At 34.9% G+C, this 19,523-nt stretch overlaps 1 protein-coding gene across 5 annotated transcripts in view; it reads right to left on the bottom strand.

Annotated features, from left to right (window-relative positions):
• Positions 1 to 19,523, bottom strand: part of sick (sickie) — a 374,025-nt gene that overhangs the window by 109,750 nt on the left and 244,752 nt on the right. For all 5 annotated transcript variants that reach the window (XM_089107071.1, XM_089107072.1, XM_089107073.1 and 2 more), the window contains 2 exons: positions 3,498 to 3,576; positions 1,916 to 2,019 (listed from right to left, as the gene is read on the bottom strand). In XM_089107071.1, coding sequence (XP_088963197.1) covers positions 1,916 to 2,019; positions 3,498 to 3,576 — 183 coding nt within the window. The remainder of the gene's footprint in view (positions 1 to 1,915; positions 2,020 to 3,497; positions 3,577 to 19,523) is intronic.

Genomic DNA, 19,523 nt, shown 5'->3' with positions numbered 1-19,523 from the left:
CTAAATTAAAACAAAATAACGAAAATTAAACAGATCTTAAGAGACTTAATTAAAGAGACCTAGTGATGTTAGACCTTAAGATGAACATAAATTAACTCGTAGGAGAACTTAATAAATTGAACAGAAACCACAACGATTGAAGGGATAAACCTAAAACATTTTTTATTTCACTTTGCCTTCCCATTTAGGCTATGATCAAATAAAGTAATAATACTGAAAACTGGTAAAAATTTTGATAAGACAGTGAACACTCAAAGGAAAATAAATATACAAATAATAATTAAAGTGTAAATAATAAAAGATTTTTTTTTTTGTTTTTCTGTTAACATTCAAAGTCTTATTAAAAGTTTAATCCTTTTTAAATATTTTCATTTTATCTTAATGAACAAACCTGAAATAAATAGCATTACAACGAATACTATAGTTTCAAACTTTTTGCTCCTAATAATAGTAAGGCTACCGTCCGCTCTTAAGCCCTCTAAAGGTTCGACTGGGATTTACGCTTTACTAAAACCTATCGTAATTGCTCCAAATATTACCAACTGATATATCTAAAAGCATTATTTAGCGATTGAGAAGCAATCAAACATCGACGAAGAATGTATCTTGCTAAAATATTGAACCAAATTGAATGGCAGAAATATATTTATACTGATAAAAAACATTTTCCTGCAAGCTCGAATGTTGTTTCTGCTTTACTGAAAACTCGATAGATTGCTTCAAACGTTATCAGTTTATGCTTTTGAAAGATTTATTTGGCTGTTGATTTTTCATAAATCTGGATGGAATGAAACCAAACAAAAGAAGAAAGAAAAAATTGGTAAAAATTAGTTTAAAACCTAAAAACAATAATACTAAATTAGTTATCATAAATGTATTTATATTTAGGTAATGTTTTCTTTCTTTTAGAAGTTTAACCAGTGTTAGATAGTTTTTTACCATTGAAAACTTTTGTATATTGAATTATACATTTGACTACTGGTTTTTATCTTGAATATTGTGTTGTGGTAGCCAACAGAATAAATCTTCGTTTCTATCTCCCGGCCTTCACTATTTTTTACCTACACCCCCCCCCTAAGATTCTCACTCCTTTCCTCTACCTTTTTTGTAACTGCTGCTTATATTTTCTTTTTTTCTTAGTTTCTGCCGAGTAAAGTTAAGCTCATGTAATGAATAATCTATTTTGAATTCAAAGCTTCTTCACGGCACAAGTATGTTAAAAATATTTTTCTTTTACACAGTTGATAATAAATATTAAGCAATACGCATTACACTTGCGATATTTGCAGACTTCAGGATCAATCTCCGAAATCCCTAAATTATAAGAAAATTAAATTAGTTTAATTATATTTAAATTAGGATAAAATTTTACGCGCAAACTCATAGTCAAGAAAACACATAAGAAACACAAGAAAAAATTTATTGCTCACTTCACATAAATTAAATATAGGCTTAAAATAGTTAAATATACAACATAACTTTTAAAGAACGATTTGCTCATTTATAACAAAAACAAGAAGCAAAATATTTGCTCCGGAGGACGGGGAAAATACTCTACTACTGCTACTAACATCTCACCATAGCACCAAGCCGCCTGAGGCTAACACAGCTACGCACGCTCCTCCTGCATCCTGATCTATTCAAAGCTTCCCTCTTTACACCCTCCCAGGAATTTCTCATTTCCCTTCAATCTTCTTTACGATAACGATTTATAAATTTTTGTCAGATACATTATGATAATTATCCCCATAAATTCAAACCTCATTTACAAATGCATAGGAAAAAAAGAAAAATCACATTTACTAAAAACTGTATCTTTGAATACATTCTTGGTCTTAATTATAGTAAACTATCAACTATTGATCAAATAGACTTGATTAATTTTATCAGAAGAAAAATAAGGTTTAATTCTTACCTTCCGCTGTCACTGCGCTCTTTTCTTCCTAAAATAGGTGTGGCTAAACCCGCATGAATTGGGTTATGGTCCATTCCTGAAGTAAGCATATTCTGAGTTGTTATCTAGAAAGGAAATTTGTGAAGTTAATACATCTCACATATTGTTTAATTATGACATCAATGCATATCGCCAAAACAACATTACACCTCATCATTTTTATAATTTTATATTACATATAGTGTTATGCCATCACTTTTAATTTTACACTTTGGTTTTAATATTCATGCATTTGATGTCATTTTTGCGCTAAGATTTGTGTTACCAACGCGGTGTTTTCATGCCAATGACATTTATCCTATATTATTTTTATATCAATTATATTCGTTCTATGGCATTTTAAATGTTTTGTTTAATATATTTTTTTTATATATTTTTAGCTGTTCGACAAAAGTAGAACTTTCAGGAGTTATCTTACGCATCGTCAAGTACTATATCAATGCGTATTTACAGTCTTATTAGCTTTTGATAAGAAAGTAAATGGCTCTTGACCGATTCGGAGAAGCTATACAAATGTAAGTTAGCAATTTAATATTTACTTGTCTGCTTGTTTGAAGTTTGATCTAACTTTTTCGGAAGCTGACCTGTCAGAGGGAGCCTTCATTTCTTCCAGTCCAGGCTAGTTATTTCTCTGCGATGGATCGAAAAATAAAGACAGTAAAATATTTTATAAAAACATTAGGTTTGATTTTCCAGTAGTTAGAACTAGGATTTATTTTTGTCAATTATCTGAAGAACATTTATCGGAAAATTTGTAACTTTGTCGAGTTTATAAGAAGATAATAATAATTTTTTGAGAAATGTTCATAATACTTCATTTCAAATAATTTAAAACTATAGGCTTTCACATGTGTTAATTCATCAACAGATATTTATGTGTAGAACTCCAGTCGCCTATGAAAAAAAAAACAACTTTGTATTTCCCCAACTTCGTTCTATCACATAAATTAGTCCGTTTGATCATTTAGATAAAAATTTTACACAGAAGAAATACTACCAAAACAACATTTTTATAAAAAAAATTTAAATAATAGTCTACATACAAGATTAAATATAATGCTCTGTTCTAGTGAGGGGGCTTCTTTCCCCCTCACTAGAATTTCTTTCTGGTGAGGGGGCTGCATTCGTCAAAACAACAACAAAACACATAAATTGTACAAAAACTACGAAAAAATGTGCGATCAGAAATCAAATCAGAAACCAAATACATCACCATCCCTCAAAATTAACAAAGCGGTTTAATATTTGTCAATAGCAAACGTGTAAGGGAGAGCAGCCAAAGGAGTGCGATGACGAGTTCAGCCTTCCGAGTAACTAAGACTTTTTAAACGAGCAATTTTCACAAATAAATCAAACAATTTTACCATAAAGAAAAGCTCAACATAATTTCTTCTCTTGTTTTGGGAAGCCATATTGTTTTCCATTTTCAAGCTCAATTTTTTCACGTTTCAGTTTTTGCGTGGCTATAATATGGATTCTTACGTTTCTTTGCAACTTTTGTCAGACTTGGCCTAACTATTAAAGCTGAAACCACTGTTCTTACCTTTGTTTCACTTTCTCTATGTGATAATTCATTCAAGCAGTCTGATATGCTGCTTGCTATTGAGCTTGAATCATCATAACTGAAAATAAATCCTGAATAAATTATCGTCCAAGAATAAATAAAAGAGAGTAAAGACCCTGCTAACTATAGGAGCTAATTAATGTTTGGTTCAATCTATTGAACTTTTGAACCGTTATTACTAAATAGAAGTCTCAAAAGTTTCATAAAAGGCACGTCAATCAAGCATTATCCCTGCTTGTACATTGTTCAAACTGATTTTTCTTTTCACCTGAATATGTCCTCGTTTTAATTGTGTCATTTTCGAAAACAAGCGGTATATGTTTGGCCAGGCCAAAAAACCTGACCACAAAGGCACCCATACAAATTTTCTAGAGTAGAAGGCAAGCCAACACAATGTTTCATGAGAGGGGGGTAAAGTCTGAAATATAGGTACAGTTGCGCTTAATGGTAGCCTGCACAGCGCTATAGACTGTCGAAGGAATGCAGTGATGGAGACCCGTGAAGCGGGTAATTGCTATCTAAATTCATCGAATAGCGTGGTTTCTTATTGAATTTACAATATTTAAACTGTTGTTTTTGGAGTTTAGGAGGGGAAGATACCTAGGTTGGGTTACGTATTTAATATATGCTATGCTTTACCCCCCACACACCTAATGTGCAAATATATAGCCCAAATTTGTTTCTAAACTATTATATATTCATCCCATTTTATTTTTTTTATTAGCATTGACCAAACTTGTCTTCTTTTGTGTGTACAATTAAGCGCAACAGTACCGAAATTTTTTTTTCTTTTTGTCAGAAAGTGACATATTTTTTGATGTTACAAGGTTTTTCACTTTTTCCATATTTTCTACTTCTGGGGAAGGGGGTGAGGGGAGATTGACAACCCCTTCCCTTTTTTATAGGGACCCTTGATTGAGTATAAATATTATAGTGAAGTTGAGTTTCGTATAATATCCATCGTGTCTTTGGTCTAGAAACCTTAAACCTCAAAGAATATTTTTCTGTTGTCTCTTGTTCTGTCTGGTAGGATATATTTCATTTTATATTGTCCGGGTTTTTAAAAAGTAATCCAAACAAGATTTTCTTTGGTCGTTTTAGTGGACAAAGCATTAAATCTTGACTCCATACAGTCAAAATGACAATGTCTAAAACTAAGCAATTTCTTTGGAATCCATCTTGAATTGGTCCCATTCTAAAATACCCCTAAGAACATTCTTCGAGATGAAACTCAGAGGTTCAGAAGTTTTCCCACTTTTTTTGTGGACTTGGTCATACTGACCTCTGAACGATCGCTTATCGATACCTAGTTAGAGCCGTGTGGATTAGTAGGAAAGAGTCTACTGACAATTGTTAAGACCTTTTCTGAGCCTTAAAATAAAACAAAAGCTTTTAAAAACATATAATTGAGGTTCCTGAACTTTCAATTGGTAAGTTTTTACCTTTAGGGCTGTTCCGTCGATATAGCGGCTCTAAATACTGATATTTACTAGTTAAACTGAATTCACCGCCCCATTGAAGTTTAAGAAAAAGGCTGAAGCTATGCTACAAAACAATAGCTTGACTTATTTTTAATACTAGCTTATCTGACCCGTATTCTGAAGCTCGGAATTTAATTATCAAAAATTAAGAAGCTTTCAAGTATTTCCATGATAACTAAATTTTACAACCTCTTTTTGAGTGCTTCTGTAAAATGCAGGATAAAAAAACTCTTCATGACTAAATTCAATTAAAGATAGACGTTTCCATGGATACAGTAATTTTCTGGGAAACATGTGCGCCGAAAAAAAGTTTTTCCGGGAAATGTCTGCAAGGCCAGAAAAGCGACCATAATAGATGGAAATAGCATAAAATAAGGAATATAATGGTGCTACTTTTATTTAATTAAGATGTTTCCGTCAGAGATGTAAGTTTTGGCTGTTACCGCAACTCGTCATTGCCATTATTTAAAAGCCTCTCCTTAAATTTACAAGTCCATTATTCCTAAAAAGGAAATGTCCCAATTCGTCCCCCCGAATACTGCATAGTGGGAAAGTTGACAGTCTATTCAGGAAATTAGTGCAGCCTTCTTGCGCTTGAAACCATTGATTAAACATGATCTCAAAAGTGGCACATATAAATTTGTGAGGGCCTAGCAATGAAGGTTAGAGCATCGGACTCAAATATTGAAGATGAAAAAATTGGGTCATAGTCAGATTAAATATTCAAACAGATCGTGGTAACGAACTGTAAGTAAGGAGCGACCCGGCTCGATGGTAACCGAAACTGTAGAAAACGGAATTTCGATACCAATAGATACATCAAAAGTATCATATTTTAATGCTGATTTCAAATATATAAGTTCCATCAAGTTTAATTTTACCTATCAAAACTTAGGCACCTAAGAAAATTTGGCTGATTTTCGAAAAAAGGGGAAAAGACCCTCTAAAAGTTATAGAACCCTAATGAAAATCACACTATCATATTCAGCTTATCAGAGAACCCTAATGCGGAGGTTTCAAGCTTCTATATACAAAAATGTGGAATTTTGTATTTTTTGCCAGAAGAAAGATCACGGATGCGTGTTTATTTGTTTGTTTGTTTTTTGTTTTTTTTTCCCAAGGATGATCGTATCAACCCAGAAGCCCTAGAATTTAGCGAGAGGGCTCAACCAAACAGAAATTAAATGTTCTAAAGCCCTTTTAAAGTCACCAAAAAATGTAGGGCAACTAGGCCCCCTCCCACGCTCATTTTTTTCCCAAAGTCACCCGATCAAAATTTTGAGATAGCCATTTTGTTCAGCATGGTCGAAAATATGATAGCATTGTCTTTTAGGATGACTTAATCCCCAAAAGTCCTCGGGGGGAGGGCTGAAAGTTATGAACTTTACCCAATGTTAACATATAGTATTGGTTATTGGGAAGTATACAGACGTTTTCCGAGGGGATTTTTTCTGGTCGTGGGGGGAGTGGGTCGGGGGTTGTGTGGGAGGATCTTACCATGAAGGAAGTTTTCATGGGAGAAGGGACATTGCTATGAAGGGGGCACCAGATTTCCCAGCATTATTTAAAAAAAGATCAGAAGTTATATATAAAAGAAACAAGTTTTTTTACTGAAAGTAAGGAGCAACATCAAAACTTAAAACGACAGAAAACACTACGTATATGATTGGGTTCATCCCCTAGTCAATACCTCGCTCTTTAAGCCAAAGATTATTTAGTAATTTCATAAGAGCTATTTATTCTAATTAACGGCATTTGTGATTAAGGGGTCTTAAAGAATTGGAACAAAATTCGAACTTTAGCTTAAAGAGCAAGGTATTGACTAGGGGGCAAACCCTCTAATATACGTATTTAAAATATAAGAATATAGAGGTTCGTTACGTAAGTTAATTCGTAAGTTACGTATATTTATTACTAATAAAAGCGTTCGTAAATCAAATTAAACAGATTTTAAGAACACCATTTAAACAAATAAAAGTAAAATTAATGTGCAATTTCCTTTTAATTATTCACATACGGTAAGTCAAAATCAAAACCTGCATTAATTCAAAAACGTTCAAAAATTAAATAAAAAAAAACAAGTTTTTTCAAATGAAAGTAAGGAACGAAGTTAAAATTTAAAACGAACAGAAACTATTCCGTACATGAAAGGGGCTGTCCCCTCCTCAACGCCTCGCTCTTTACGCTAAAGTTTGACTTTCTCACAACTCTAATTTTTTTTAACAATGAAAAAATTTAGCATAAAGAGCGAGGCGTTGAGGAGGGGACAGCCCCTTTCATATACGGAATAATTTCTGTTCGCTTTAAGTTGTAACGTCGTTCCTTACTTTCAGTTAAAAAAACTTGTTTTTTTTATATCTACAAGAACCAAATTAATGTTCGATGCACTAAAAGCTAGCGCGACGGAGTAAGGAATTTAAGAGGAAAAATTTAGTTCCGCCCAGGTTCAAATCCTGGGTGGAGCCAAATTTTTCATTTTGTTATTTTACAGTTGCAATTTCAATGAACAAATATGTTCACCGTAGCGTGTTCTATGAGCTGTAAAAAAAAAAAAAAAAAAAAAAAAAAAAAAAAAAAAAAAAACTAATTTACATTTATTTTATACAGATGCTTACATCAGATCAAAAAACAAACCGTTTACAAAAAGTAACAACGATAGTAGGCCAATTCGAAGAAATTGTGTTGTTTCCCCTTAAATCAAATGCTACACAAAATCCCATCTCAGTAGATAGGCTACTCGGTATCCATGTCGGTATGTATCGGTATGTATCTCTGTGATACGATATAATAATGCTAGGGCGGATTTCAGAAATCATTTCTTTACAGTTGCCGATTATTTTACTTTAAATAAATAATATACGTTAGCAAATACAATGCTGAGAAGGGGCGCGACATATGATTACAACTGTATACGAACCCGGAAAAATGCCTGGAACCACGATACAGATGTTTTTTTTACCGATTCTAAAAATGAGGATAAATATAAAAAAAATTTAACTAGACCACTTCATAGGCTATTAAATTTTAAGGGAAATATAAATCTTTGTGTAAAAACTCAAATTGCCCGAGGTCACATAAACTCAACAATAGCTTCAAAAATTATTTTGGTTGGGTCTCGCAGTTGACAACCAAAACCTAAAAAAGCTAAGCAAAAATTGACAAGATCCTTCTACCAAGCATAAAACTGCTAAAAAAAAATTACCTAGTTTATGTAACTGACTCTTAAATATCAATGGCCTTTTAGAGCCCAGAAACACAAACACACAAACATGTACAGACATGTACACACAAACGTCTCCTTTTTTTGTTTTGAGGGAAGGGGAGGTAAGAACAACAGGCAACCTTTATGAAAAACGTGGAAAATTATGGGTAGAAAAAAACTTGAGATATTGGTGGAGGGTTGCAACTGAACGCCTCCCTGTACGTTAGTGCCTGAAGTAGACGCGCAAACATTTACTTCCCCTTCCCTCTGCTGGGGGTTCTAGGTTATATAACAATAAATAAAAAGCTACTTTCGAGGGTTTGTAAGACAATATAAAATTTATAATTGGTTGAAAAGGTCCTTAGGCCGTTTGGCCCCAGCCTGTCATCTGAAACGCAATGTTTTCAAAGAGGAAAACTTAGTTTGTGGTATTAAAAAAGTTAAGTCGATAAACGCTTTGGGGTTTTTAGATCCTACCCTCTTAACAGACGGCGATGTTTAAAATATTATAGATCCTACATTTTCTTATATCTCAATGTGCCATTTTGTGTTAAGAAAGAATAGTAATCAAATTTTCTTTTATATTTTTATTTTCCTATATCGTGTCGAAGGATCTAAAATTTTAAAAAAAAGGGGACCTGCAATAGGCCAATTTAAAAAAAAAAAATCAGCTATTTGTAAGGTTAACAGAAATCCTTGTAAGTTCGAAAATGACTAGCCCCCTCCTCAACATTGCTGGGTACCAGTAAACTAAAATAAAATATAATTGATACTAGTAAATATGTTTACTACAATTCATTGCACCGTTTCTCGTTTTCACGTTATTCTTCTTTTAATTACAGCCAATACGAGCATGCATTAAAAAGCAAAACCTTCAAATTAAAAGTCTTCTGTGTGTTGGACAGTAACTTTAAACATGTAAAACTCTAATAAACATCCAGATTCCTTTCTGTGCGGGACCTCACAAAACTTCTAGTCAACTACTGATTTCTCTTGCTTCCCTAAACCTTTTCCCCAGTTCGCCGGAGTGGAAACTCATCAACTCCCGATCGATGCGGTTGGGGATTTAAAAGGCAATCATAAATCTTTTATTTGTGATGCGTCACCAAATTCTACAGCAAACGATGAATTAATATTCCTGATATTGACGTGCCTCTTATTTACACAAATATTCTTTTCAGATGTTAGAAATAATGAATACTAACTTAAATAATTCTAGATATGACAAAATGACGCTACATAAAAAAGAGGCGCATGAATAACAATAGCTATTTCAAAATCTTCGTTAGTATTTTGCAGAATACACTTGAATGTTTGTGAAATTAAACTTGTAGGTTTGTGTTACCATAGCTGGACAATAGTCGAGATTTTCTGGTTGCTTCTCTTCTAGAGTGAAATGTTTCTTAGTGTATCATTCTTAAGTGTTTCAAAAGTCATGTTTATAATATAAATTAAAATCAAATTCTGTCAATTTGATTTTTTGACAGGGTTAGAATTTTTAGAACAACGGATACATCGAAAGGATTGGCTCTTTATGTTGATTTTAAATATATAAAATTCATAAGTTTAATGTTGCACATCAAAAGGTACGAGCCTGAGAAAGTTTGCCAGATTTTTGAAAAAGGAGGGAACCGCCCCCAAAAAGTGACCTTAATGAAAATCATTCTGCATAACAGAAAATATTGCTATAGAAGTTTCAAGCTCCTTTCCACAAAAATGTAGAATTTTTTTTTTGCCAGAAGAAAGATCAAGGATGCGTCTTTATTTGTTCTGTTCCTTGTTCTTTTTTTCAGGTGTGATCGTATCAAACCGATGGCCCTAGGAGATTGGGAAAAGTCTCATTCGAAAAAAATCAAAAGTTTTAATGACTTTTTTTTAAATTACCGCAAAAATTGGAGGGCAACTACCCGTTCCCACGCCCCCTTATATCAAAAATACTACTACTAGTACTACTACTAACAACTCACTGCAGCACCAAGCTACCAGAGGCCAAAACAATTACGCATGCTCCTTCTCCATCCCTGTCTATTCATAGCCTTCCTCTGTACACCCTTTCAAAAAGTTCAATTTCACTTAGATCTTTCCTAACGAAATCCTCCCACCTTATTTGGGGACGATTCGCTTTTTGTTTGGCCCTTGATGGCTGACTGACAAGGACAATCTTTGGATTCATCTCAGGATGTGTCCTAGCCATCTCATCCTTTCTCTCATTATAACCCTAGAAAGCGGGATTGAATATATTTTTCGTACAGCTTGCTATTTGAGATACGGTCAGTCAGTCGGGTACCGAAATCAATCCGTAGGCGTTTTGGTTGGAAAACATCACAGTAGACAGAATATGCCAGTAAGCTTATCGCAGATCATTTCTGGTCTTCGTTCTCGGTGCGAACAAAAAGCTCCTCCAACTTATTTCTACATTAGCGGGAATGTGGGTTAGTCTGTTTCCGATTCTTTCAATGCACTTTGATTGAAAAAATCGGAAACAGACTAACCTGCATTCCCGCTAATCTGACTTCGCCTATGTTTATATCTGCAAAAACGTTCTCCGGAGCACTCGCACCCCGGTCCGGGTTTTTATAATGGGTGAGATAGAGAATGATCATACTGCTAATTCTATAAACTGTGGAAAACATCTAGCAACACCTTTTCCATTTTTCGAAGACAGTTGTGTCACTAATTGTGGCCCCGTTCCCATCTTTAACTGGGACAAGTATAGATTGACTATTCCCGGTCAATTAATTAGTATGCCAGTACAATACTTTACTATTATGCCGTCTGGCTGCATCTTCCAGATCTTCGGCAATTTTATCCATGTCTTTCGCTTCACACCTCCTTAATTCACATTTTAATACATTCTCCACTTTCTTCACATTTCTCTTATTTTCACATGATCTACCACTCAAACATGGGCGCCCATATGGGGGGGGGGTAACGTGCCAATTAGACGAAGTTTGCCCCCCCCCCCTGGAATTCAGCTTATGGGCGCCCATGCACTTAAATAACTCTTGATAAGCCCCTTCTCCTCTCTATTGAACATAAAGCATTTTCACTAACATTCCTAGCTGCGTTCCTAACTTTCTTACTTAAGACACCATCAGCGAGTTCACAAACTATTTTCCTAAAATTACTCCATCCATCTTCTAGATTGTCAAATTTTAAACTCTCGAGTTTAGTATTCAACTGTTCCTGGAAAGTTTTCTTCAAGTTAAAAACTCTGGAGTATGCCAATGTCATAACTTCCCGGCATGTAGCTACCCCTCCTAAATTTCAGCTTTAAATTAACCCTAAGCACTACTAGACGGCGATATTTACTATTGATGTTAATAACGGCATTCCCGTACACCCTAGTCTCTTGTATTGATCCTATCAGTCTTCCGTTTTACACTAACATAATCAATGCGATTAGCTGTCTTACAATCATGTGATTACAATGTTAATAAATTCTAAATCACCTAATTTCATGTTTCCTATCCTTTGAGTTTGAGCTTCTGCAACTCCAAATAAGTTTTGTTCAAAGCGTCTGAATTCGTCAGTCTGAATTCGTCAGTCGACCATCGATAGGATAGTCCTTTTTTAACGTCTTAACACTCCAAGTTGCAATTTTCATATTTTATAAACAATTGAAATTATTATGGCCTCAGAAAAAGCGATGGTCCAGAACCAGTGAAGGACGGGGACTAACACATCTTCTCAAGTCTACACGAAGCTCTTAAGCCGGCTTAGAGCAGGACAGCAAGAAGTCCCCAGGACCTCCGGTTTAATAGTGTAATCCTGAATAGTGTACCCTTGAATCCTGAATAGTGTACCTAGACGATCCTGGGCCCATGTTGGTCAGAGCATGGTTTTCTATCAACAAGAGTCAAAATCCTCCACAGACAATCTCAAGCCTATTTTGAGAAAGCCATTTGATTCAGTATAGTTGAAAGGTCCAGTATCATCGATCAGCGCGGATCTTGGAATATTGTCTCAGCTAATGGACACATCAGTAAATGAATTTAAGCAGCAAAGCGATAAGATAAGATTTATTGCAAAAAGCCTGCAGGCCATAGCAACACAGAATACAGTCTACAAACTAAAGGTAAGGAGCAAAATACAACTTTAGATAATATAAATAAAAAAAGAAAAAAGAACAACAAAAAGACAAAAAAGAAACACACCAAGGTTCTGTATTTCAACCGACAAATACCAATCATAATAAAATTTAAATCCTAAAAACCGTAACAAGCTATCCCCTCAAACATGATTCCCTATGTTTAATTCCTAAGCGAAGAAACTTACACAACTGTTTAATAGCACATGCGTACATCTCAGCCATCCGCTCAATTAAGCAGCACTCACTCCCAAACACCCGTCTAAAACATTCATTCCGCAACCCAGACAACCCTTCACACTCGGATACAAAATTAAATAAATTCTCATTCACACAACCACACATAGGGCAAAAATAGGGGCCAGCCGCCAGCCTAAACTTTCCCAAAAAATTTCCTTCTCTCTCCTAAATCCAAACTATCCCCTCTTACCAACAACAGATTCTTCAGATCCTCTTAAACCAAATTAAAAATAAACCTCCTCCCCCCAACACTCTTTAGCTTGGGAGTAAAACCTCAAAGACACAGACTGGTCCCTATGAGCTTGCCACTCTTGGATTTCTTGGTCATTTAGGGTTCTCTGGACTTCCTTCCATACTGACATACTGGCCTTTTCCTTCATTCCATATCTCCAAAATGCCACAAAGGTCCAGTATTTTCTTGGCCTGATTTGGCCACAAATCACTTCTACCTTCCTTCAAGCTCTCCAAATAAGCTGACTTAAGAAGCCGAACTCTAGGTAGGCTAATTATTTTCTCCCAGAATTTCACCATTCTAACCAATCTAACACTCCTTAAAGTGAAAAGCCCCAAATCTCCTTTCAGTACCACTGAACTAAATGAATCCTCCAAGCCTAAAATTTTCTTAAAATATCTTACTGAACAACTTCTAGCTCAGCTGTTTTAGCAAAACCCCAAACCTCAGAACCCCAATGTAGACTAGAAGCTTCTTTTGTCTGAAAAAACTCTTTTCTGGATCCTCATGTCAGCTAGCTGACCTAAGTTACTTCTCAAAAAAATATTTATTAGCCCATTGCCCCTTATATTACAATCTTCTACACGCCTAGACACCCCTCTTAATGCACTAAACTTAACGCCCAAATAAACAAATTGTTCTTTAACCTCTAACATCGTTCCTCGAAAATTAAAATCAACCACGGAATCAACATCCCCTTTGCTGATATAATTCAGTCTGAAGTGGCTAGCCTACATAGAGAATTCGAGCTAACAAAATCAAAGCTACAGCAGCTTGATGCTGAGGGTAAGCGCTAGTGAAGCCATAGTAAGCCATAGTGAAAAAAAGACATAAATATTCTGCATTGGAACATTCAAGGGTTTGCGGAACACAAACTCCGCGGTTTATTGAGTTCAAGTAGTTGCAAGTGGAACTTTGTATCAATGGATGAGACTGGGTTGGAAAGTCCTATAATTATAGAAGAATACGTATATTTGTGCGTCCACAGGAAAAAATCAAGAAATGCGAGAACGTATGGGGATGTTGCTCTTCTCTTATCAAAGAATTTTTTTTGCGGAGAGTAAAGTTTCAAACCTGAAAAGGGCGTCATGTAATCTAGTGTGGATTAGAGTTTGTTTTTCAAAAGTAAACATTATTTGCTGTGCTGTTCATTTTCGGAAGAGGATACTTGCACTATTCTTGAGAGAAAGAAATGTATCTTTTCAAAACTGTACCCAGCCGATTGTTTTTGCTTTCTAGGATATTTCAACGCTTATGTTGGATCGACACGGGAGATACTTTGGTCTGTTCGTGAAAAAATGTCATTGCAAAAGATTTTAAAAAACCAAGAGACAATCGTAACACCACTGGTCACAAAAAGACATTTAATGTTAGTTGCCAAAAAGGCTATATTAGCACTAAAAGAAGGTTTTTAATTTATTTTTCTTTCCTCTTTTCGAATTAACTTATGTTTCCTCACTTTTTATCAGTGCTGGTTGAAATTCGCTGAAGTAAGGATGCTAGGACTGCTTTGAAAAACTTTTTTCTTTTTGGTTTTATTGGTCGCATGTTGTTGTGAGTCTTTTTTCTTTCATATATTTTTGTCTTGCTGAGGACGGCCCTTGGACATAGGTCCGAAATATACATTCAAATTATCTCCACTGTCTTGGAAAAAGATTTCCCTATTGTTCTTCATACTTTTGTTGTATGTTCGTGACTGCACGGATGTACCAATGGGAAGAAATTGGGATGATATTGATATGGTTCTTCCGCAGAGGGCGAATAGGGATCACCTCCGCAGAAGTAATAACTGGGTAAGGAAGTTTTTGGAATATTGTAATAATGATAAGTTGGTTATTTTGAATGGGAGAATAGGAATGGATAGGGGTAAGGGAGAATTTACTTGTTACTTCTTTTTTCTTCATTTGTAGCCAAGATCCATGTTGCTTTAAAGCATTTAAAATATATTTATCATGTCTGCAACATTTTATGTAATTATATTAGTTTTATAGTATTATGTGCCTTATTACGTTTGTTTTATTTTTGCAAATGTTATGCTTTTTCATTGTTATTATTATATACTCTTTTATGTGTGTTAGTTTTATGTGGTATTATTTGGTGTTATTTGTTGTATTTTTTTTTCCATGGCCCAAAGGGGTTTTTATTGCAATAAAAATCTATCTGTCTATCTATAGTATTTGTTATTGGGAAATATACGAAAATTTTTTGGGGATTTTTCAGCAAGAGGGATTTTCTACGGGGAGAACTTCCAGTTAGAAGTTCTGTGAAGGAATTTTCCAGAGCATATTTTAGACAGGACGGGGGGGGGTGATTTCCTGGCACGATTTAAAAACGGTCGGATATTAAATTAAAAACAAAACCAGTTTTACAACTGAAAGGAGCAACATTAAAATCTAAAACAAACAGTAAATTTTTCCGCATATGAAGGGGGCTGGCCCCTCCTCAACCCTCGCTCATTACGCTAAAGTCCGACTTTTTTCACAATTCCTTAAGAAAGACTGGTCAAACACAAGGGACGTTGAATTTTAGTGAGAAGTATTTTAAGGAACTTTATGACTTTAGCGTAAATAGCGACAGTGACGAGGGGGTAGCTCCCTCATATATTGACTTTCTTATCTTTGTTTTAAGTTTTAATGTTGCTCCTTAATTTCTGTTGACAAAAACTTGTTTTTGTATTTGATGCTTCAAAAAAATTGTCTTTTCATGCTGATTCCAAACCTGCAAAATTCGTAAATTAATATTGCCCCTAAAAGCCATGAGCCTGAGAAAATGTGCCTGATTTTCAAAAAAGGAGAGAAACACCCCCAAAAAGGCAAATTATCTTGACGAAAATCACACCATGAGATTCACCATATCAGAGAATCTTTTACGGAGGTTTCAAATCCATATCTTTAAAAATGTGAAATTTTGAATTCTTCCTAAGAAGAAAAGTCACGGTTGCAAGTTTATTTTTATTTTTATTTTTTATTTTTTTCATGGGTTATTGCATTGAGCTAATGGCCCTAAAAGACCGGAAGAGGGCTCAAGCAAACAGGAATCAAAAGTTATAGGGCCTCTGTAGGTGTTAAAAAAAGTTAGGGCCTCGGGAAGTGCCGTTTTATGCCATTTTGCGGCACCAAACGACGATTTCTCCCTAAAGAGAACCAAGTTACTATCGATTGAAAATCTGAGATTTTTTTTCAATCTAAAGTGTCAAAAGAAACTATATGTTGGGCTTCCAGTTGAAGACGAATTAATACCGCATGGTGTTACATTCTTTCCTGAAAAGTCATGTAGTTTCGGCAAGATAAATGGTTAACATGGACATTTTTCTTAATGCTTAATTTAACTACGCTAATTCACTTGATATATCATGAAATTATGTTCAGTGATGTTTAATTGTGCATCAACTTCCATGAAGGAGGGTCATTTTATAGTCGGGGGGGGGGGGTTGCCAGATGCCTAAAAAATTATATTGGAATGCCCAAAATGCCAAACTCTCCATGACCCTTCAGACAAATATAGAAAGGGGTATGTGAAGGGGGGGAGAATTAATCTGTCATTTAGATTAATTATCATTCAGATTATCATTAATCCTCATTTAGGCTCAGCATCTAAGAAATGTGCTGCAGAGTGGTACCTCCCTTCTTATTGCAGTTATTTGTTTCTGACATGTATTTTAAAACTCCAGATAACTAAACTGATTTGCTTCATGTTTCATAAAATTATATATAGTGATGGAAGGTGGGTGATTTAGTAGGCGGGGGGCGGGGGAGCCAGATGCCTGAAAGGCAGTACTATAAGGTCCAAATATCCTAACTCTCATTGAGCCTTCAGATAATTATAGAATGAGCATTAAGGGGGAGGGGGTTAATAATTGATATCAAATTCCTCTTCGTTCTCAGGAATATTTTTGGTCTATGCCTTTATTATTGGTGTAGTGGAGGGGTCTAATATTGACCCTCTCATTACGATAATCTTTTTCTATGTAGCATAAAATATTGCATCCACATGTCTACCGCCAAAGAGCTCGAAAAAGCAAGGCGGGGTACCATGAGCCTCGCAAGGAATATCCTTGGGGGAGGGGATTGTATTTGCTACCAGGACCTTTCTTTTCAGCGATTTTAAATGATAATATTTTTCTTTTCCTATTTATATACAACGTTTCAAAGTAAGTATATGTCAGAGAACCCTTTCATAGAGGTCTTGATGGCTTCAGGCCGGTAAACATTAAAATACACGCAGGATTACCACCCATATCAAAATATGGGCGACCTCTTCGTCCCCCCCAAAATTATCTAGTAAGAGTATTGCTAAAAAATTATTCAACAAAAATACCGTTCATCGAGCATTTTGAGAGAATACTCAAATTTTATTCAAAATTTGAATTAAAATCCAATATTTTAACTCTTAATCAGAAAAACTGAAAAGCGGGAAGCTTTCAATCAATTTGCAATCATTGGTATATACAGTTTAACAGAAAAAATGGGGTCGTGTAGCCTCCGACATATCTTGGTTAGGCCTGGGATTGAACTGAGAAACAAACAGCAATTAAATAAAGAAAGGCAAGTTCTTCCAACTGAAGGTAAGGAGCAACGTTAAAACTTAAAACAAACATGAGTTATTTCATAAACTATGCATAAACTATATCATCTGGAACGGTTTAGTGGACAGGGTTGATTCCTCATTAGAAAAATTTTACAACCAAGACAGTAATGAAATTCACATTGTAGCAAGAAACTGCCATAAAATTTTCCATTTCTTGATATTCAAATTTCAGAATGGGACGATACGTTTGACCTTAGTGTTTCTCGTAAATATGCTCACAGCGATAGATATCTTCGCTATGATTTATACGCCCACACTTATTCAAAAATTCAGTTTACAAAATAAGACAAAATAGCGAGGAAATCTGTGAAGACAGTGAATAGCACAGTGAGTACATCCTAAGCGAATACTTCGGCTAAATATTCAACAGCCGTCATCAGTGCAACAAAATATAAAACAAAGAAAAAAAACTAAAAAACGCATCGATAAAACTTTCAGACTGAAATCACATTTAAAATACATTTTGAAAGAGCCGTGGCGCCCCTTGAACCCCCTAGTTTTATATTTTATATTTAACTCCTTTTTTGTTTTATTGTTTTTTTGGTGATAGCTTACCTTACCTAATTGCAGCTAAAACTTCGTGTGACCCATTCAGTTTTATTTCCAATGAAGAAAAGTTACCAAGCAAAATTTTTCATTTTCTATAGCAGGCTTAAAAGCTATTCATCTCTCTTCTAGCCGTTTGGATTAGGTTAAAGAGCCTACACACCCACCAAATTTTCTTTACATCTGGTATCTTTTTCTTCTATTTATTTTTTTCTATACTTTCTATCTTGGTTCATTGTCATTTAATTTTGCGTGTTTTACTGTATAAGAGAATAACGTATTTTCTAAGCTTTATAAAAAAAATTATATTTGAAATATTGTGAATGAATCCAACCGGTAGCAACAATGATCTAGGGAATCTCATTAACTCTATTAAAAATCCTTTTCAAAATAGATTATTAAAAACCATTTTTAAAAATGGTTTGTCCAATATTTATCATATTCTCAGCCAAACCCAGGGAGACACAGCCAACGTGTGGCAGTACAACGCAACTCTTATGTTGTCTTAATACGATCATTCATAATGTGCCAATTACTTGGACTTTCTCCCAATTCATTCATGTACTGTCCCCATCAAATAGTTCAAAAAAAAGTAAGTGAAGTAAGTGAAGGCAAAAAAAGTAAGTGAAGAACGACCCGAGCATACAGCAACAGAAACTCTAAAAAAAAAAAATTTGAAACCAATATATCATGTTTGCAGCAATGGCTGCAACCTCTTGAAGAGTGAACGCGGCACGTGGTAAACGAAAGAATAAGAACACCTTTAAAAAACAGTATATCGAAAACAGGTTTTCATTGAAAGGTGATTCAGGAATGATAGTACAAGTTTATTGTGGAACCGAATCGAATTTAGAAAAAAAGCTTGAAACACTCAAAAATGGAGGCGGATTGAAATGAAAAGCGAATCATTGAAATAACTAAAAGCCCCTGACTGGCGATTTTTAGCCCCATCGCAAAGAACAAGGAAAATCGCTTTTTTGCATAGGTAACAGTGATGTGTCTCTTTTTTGTACCATAGAGAGATGTTTAGCGAACCATTTAAAAGTAATCAATCATATCTACAAGCTTCTTGAAAGTTCGCCTTCATAACGCCATCGTAAATTGCCATATAGCACAAAAAATATAACTTTTAGGTAGCATTACCGGAGTTGAAAGGCTGGAAAGTATAGCAAGTCCCCCATTATAATCTCCGTGGCCAAAAACCCTCAATCAGAAGTTTTTAAATCCCCCTTTTGTATACTCCCAGCCCCTTAGTAAGTGAAAAATAAAAATACTTTTCGAAGAAAAAAGCCTGCCCAATGAACGAAAAAATCATTTAACTTTGACTCAGGAACAACGACTGTTATTTGTGTTTATCATAGGCAGCGCGCTAGCGCTGCCTAAGTAAAGAACGATGTCTGCTCGTTTTGGGTTTCATAAATAAATGAAACCCAAAATGAGCAGAAATTACAATAAATAACCGAGTCAAACTCAAAACGAGCAGAAATTAACATAAGTTGGGCTCAAAACCCCTATGCCTTCCCAAGGCCATAACAGAATTTGCACTTAACCGAAAAAATACAAAAGAATGTGCATTGTCAGTTTAATATACATTTACTGATATTTAGTAATCAAAATCTTAATATTA

Source organism: Artemia sp. Qi Xiang Cuo, chromosome 21 (assembly GCF_049724085.1).
Source record: "Artemia sp. Qi Xiang Cuo chromosome 21, ASM4972408v1, whole genome shotgun sequence".
Classification (NCBI taxonomy): domain Eukaryota; kingdom Metazoa; phylum Arthropoda; class Branchiopoda; order Anostraca; family Artemiidae; genus Artemia; species Artemia sp. Qi Xiang Cuo.
Note: the sequence above shows the minus strand (reverse complement) of the source record. Positions and strands in the feature narration are given on the sequence as shown.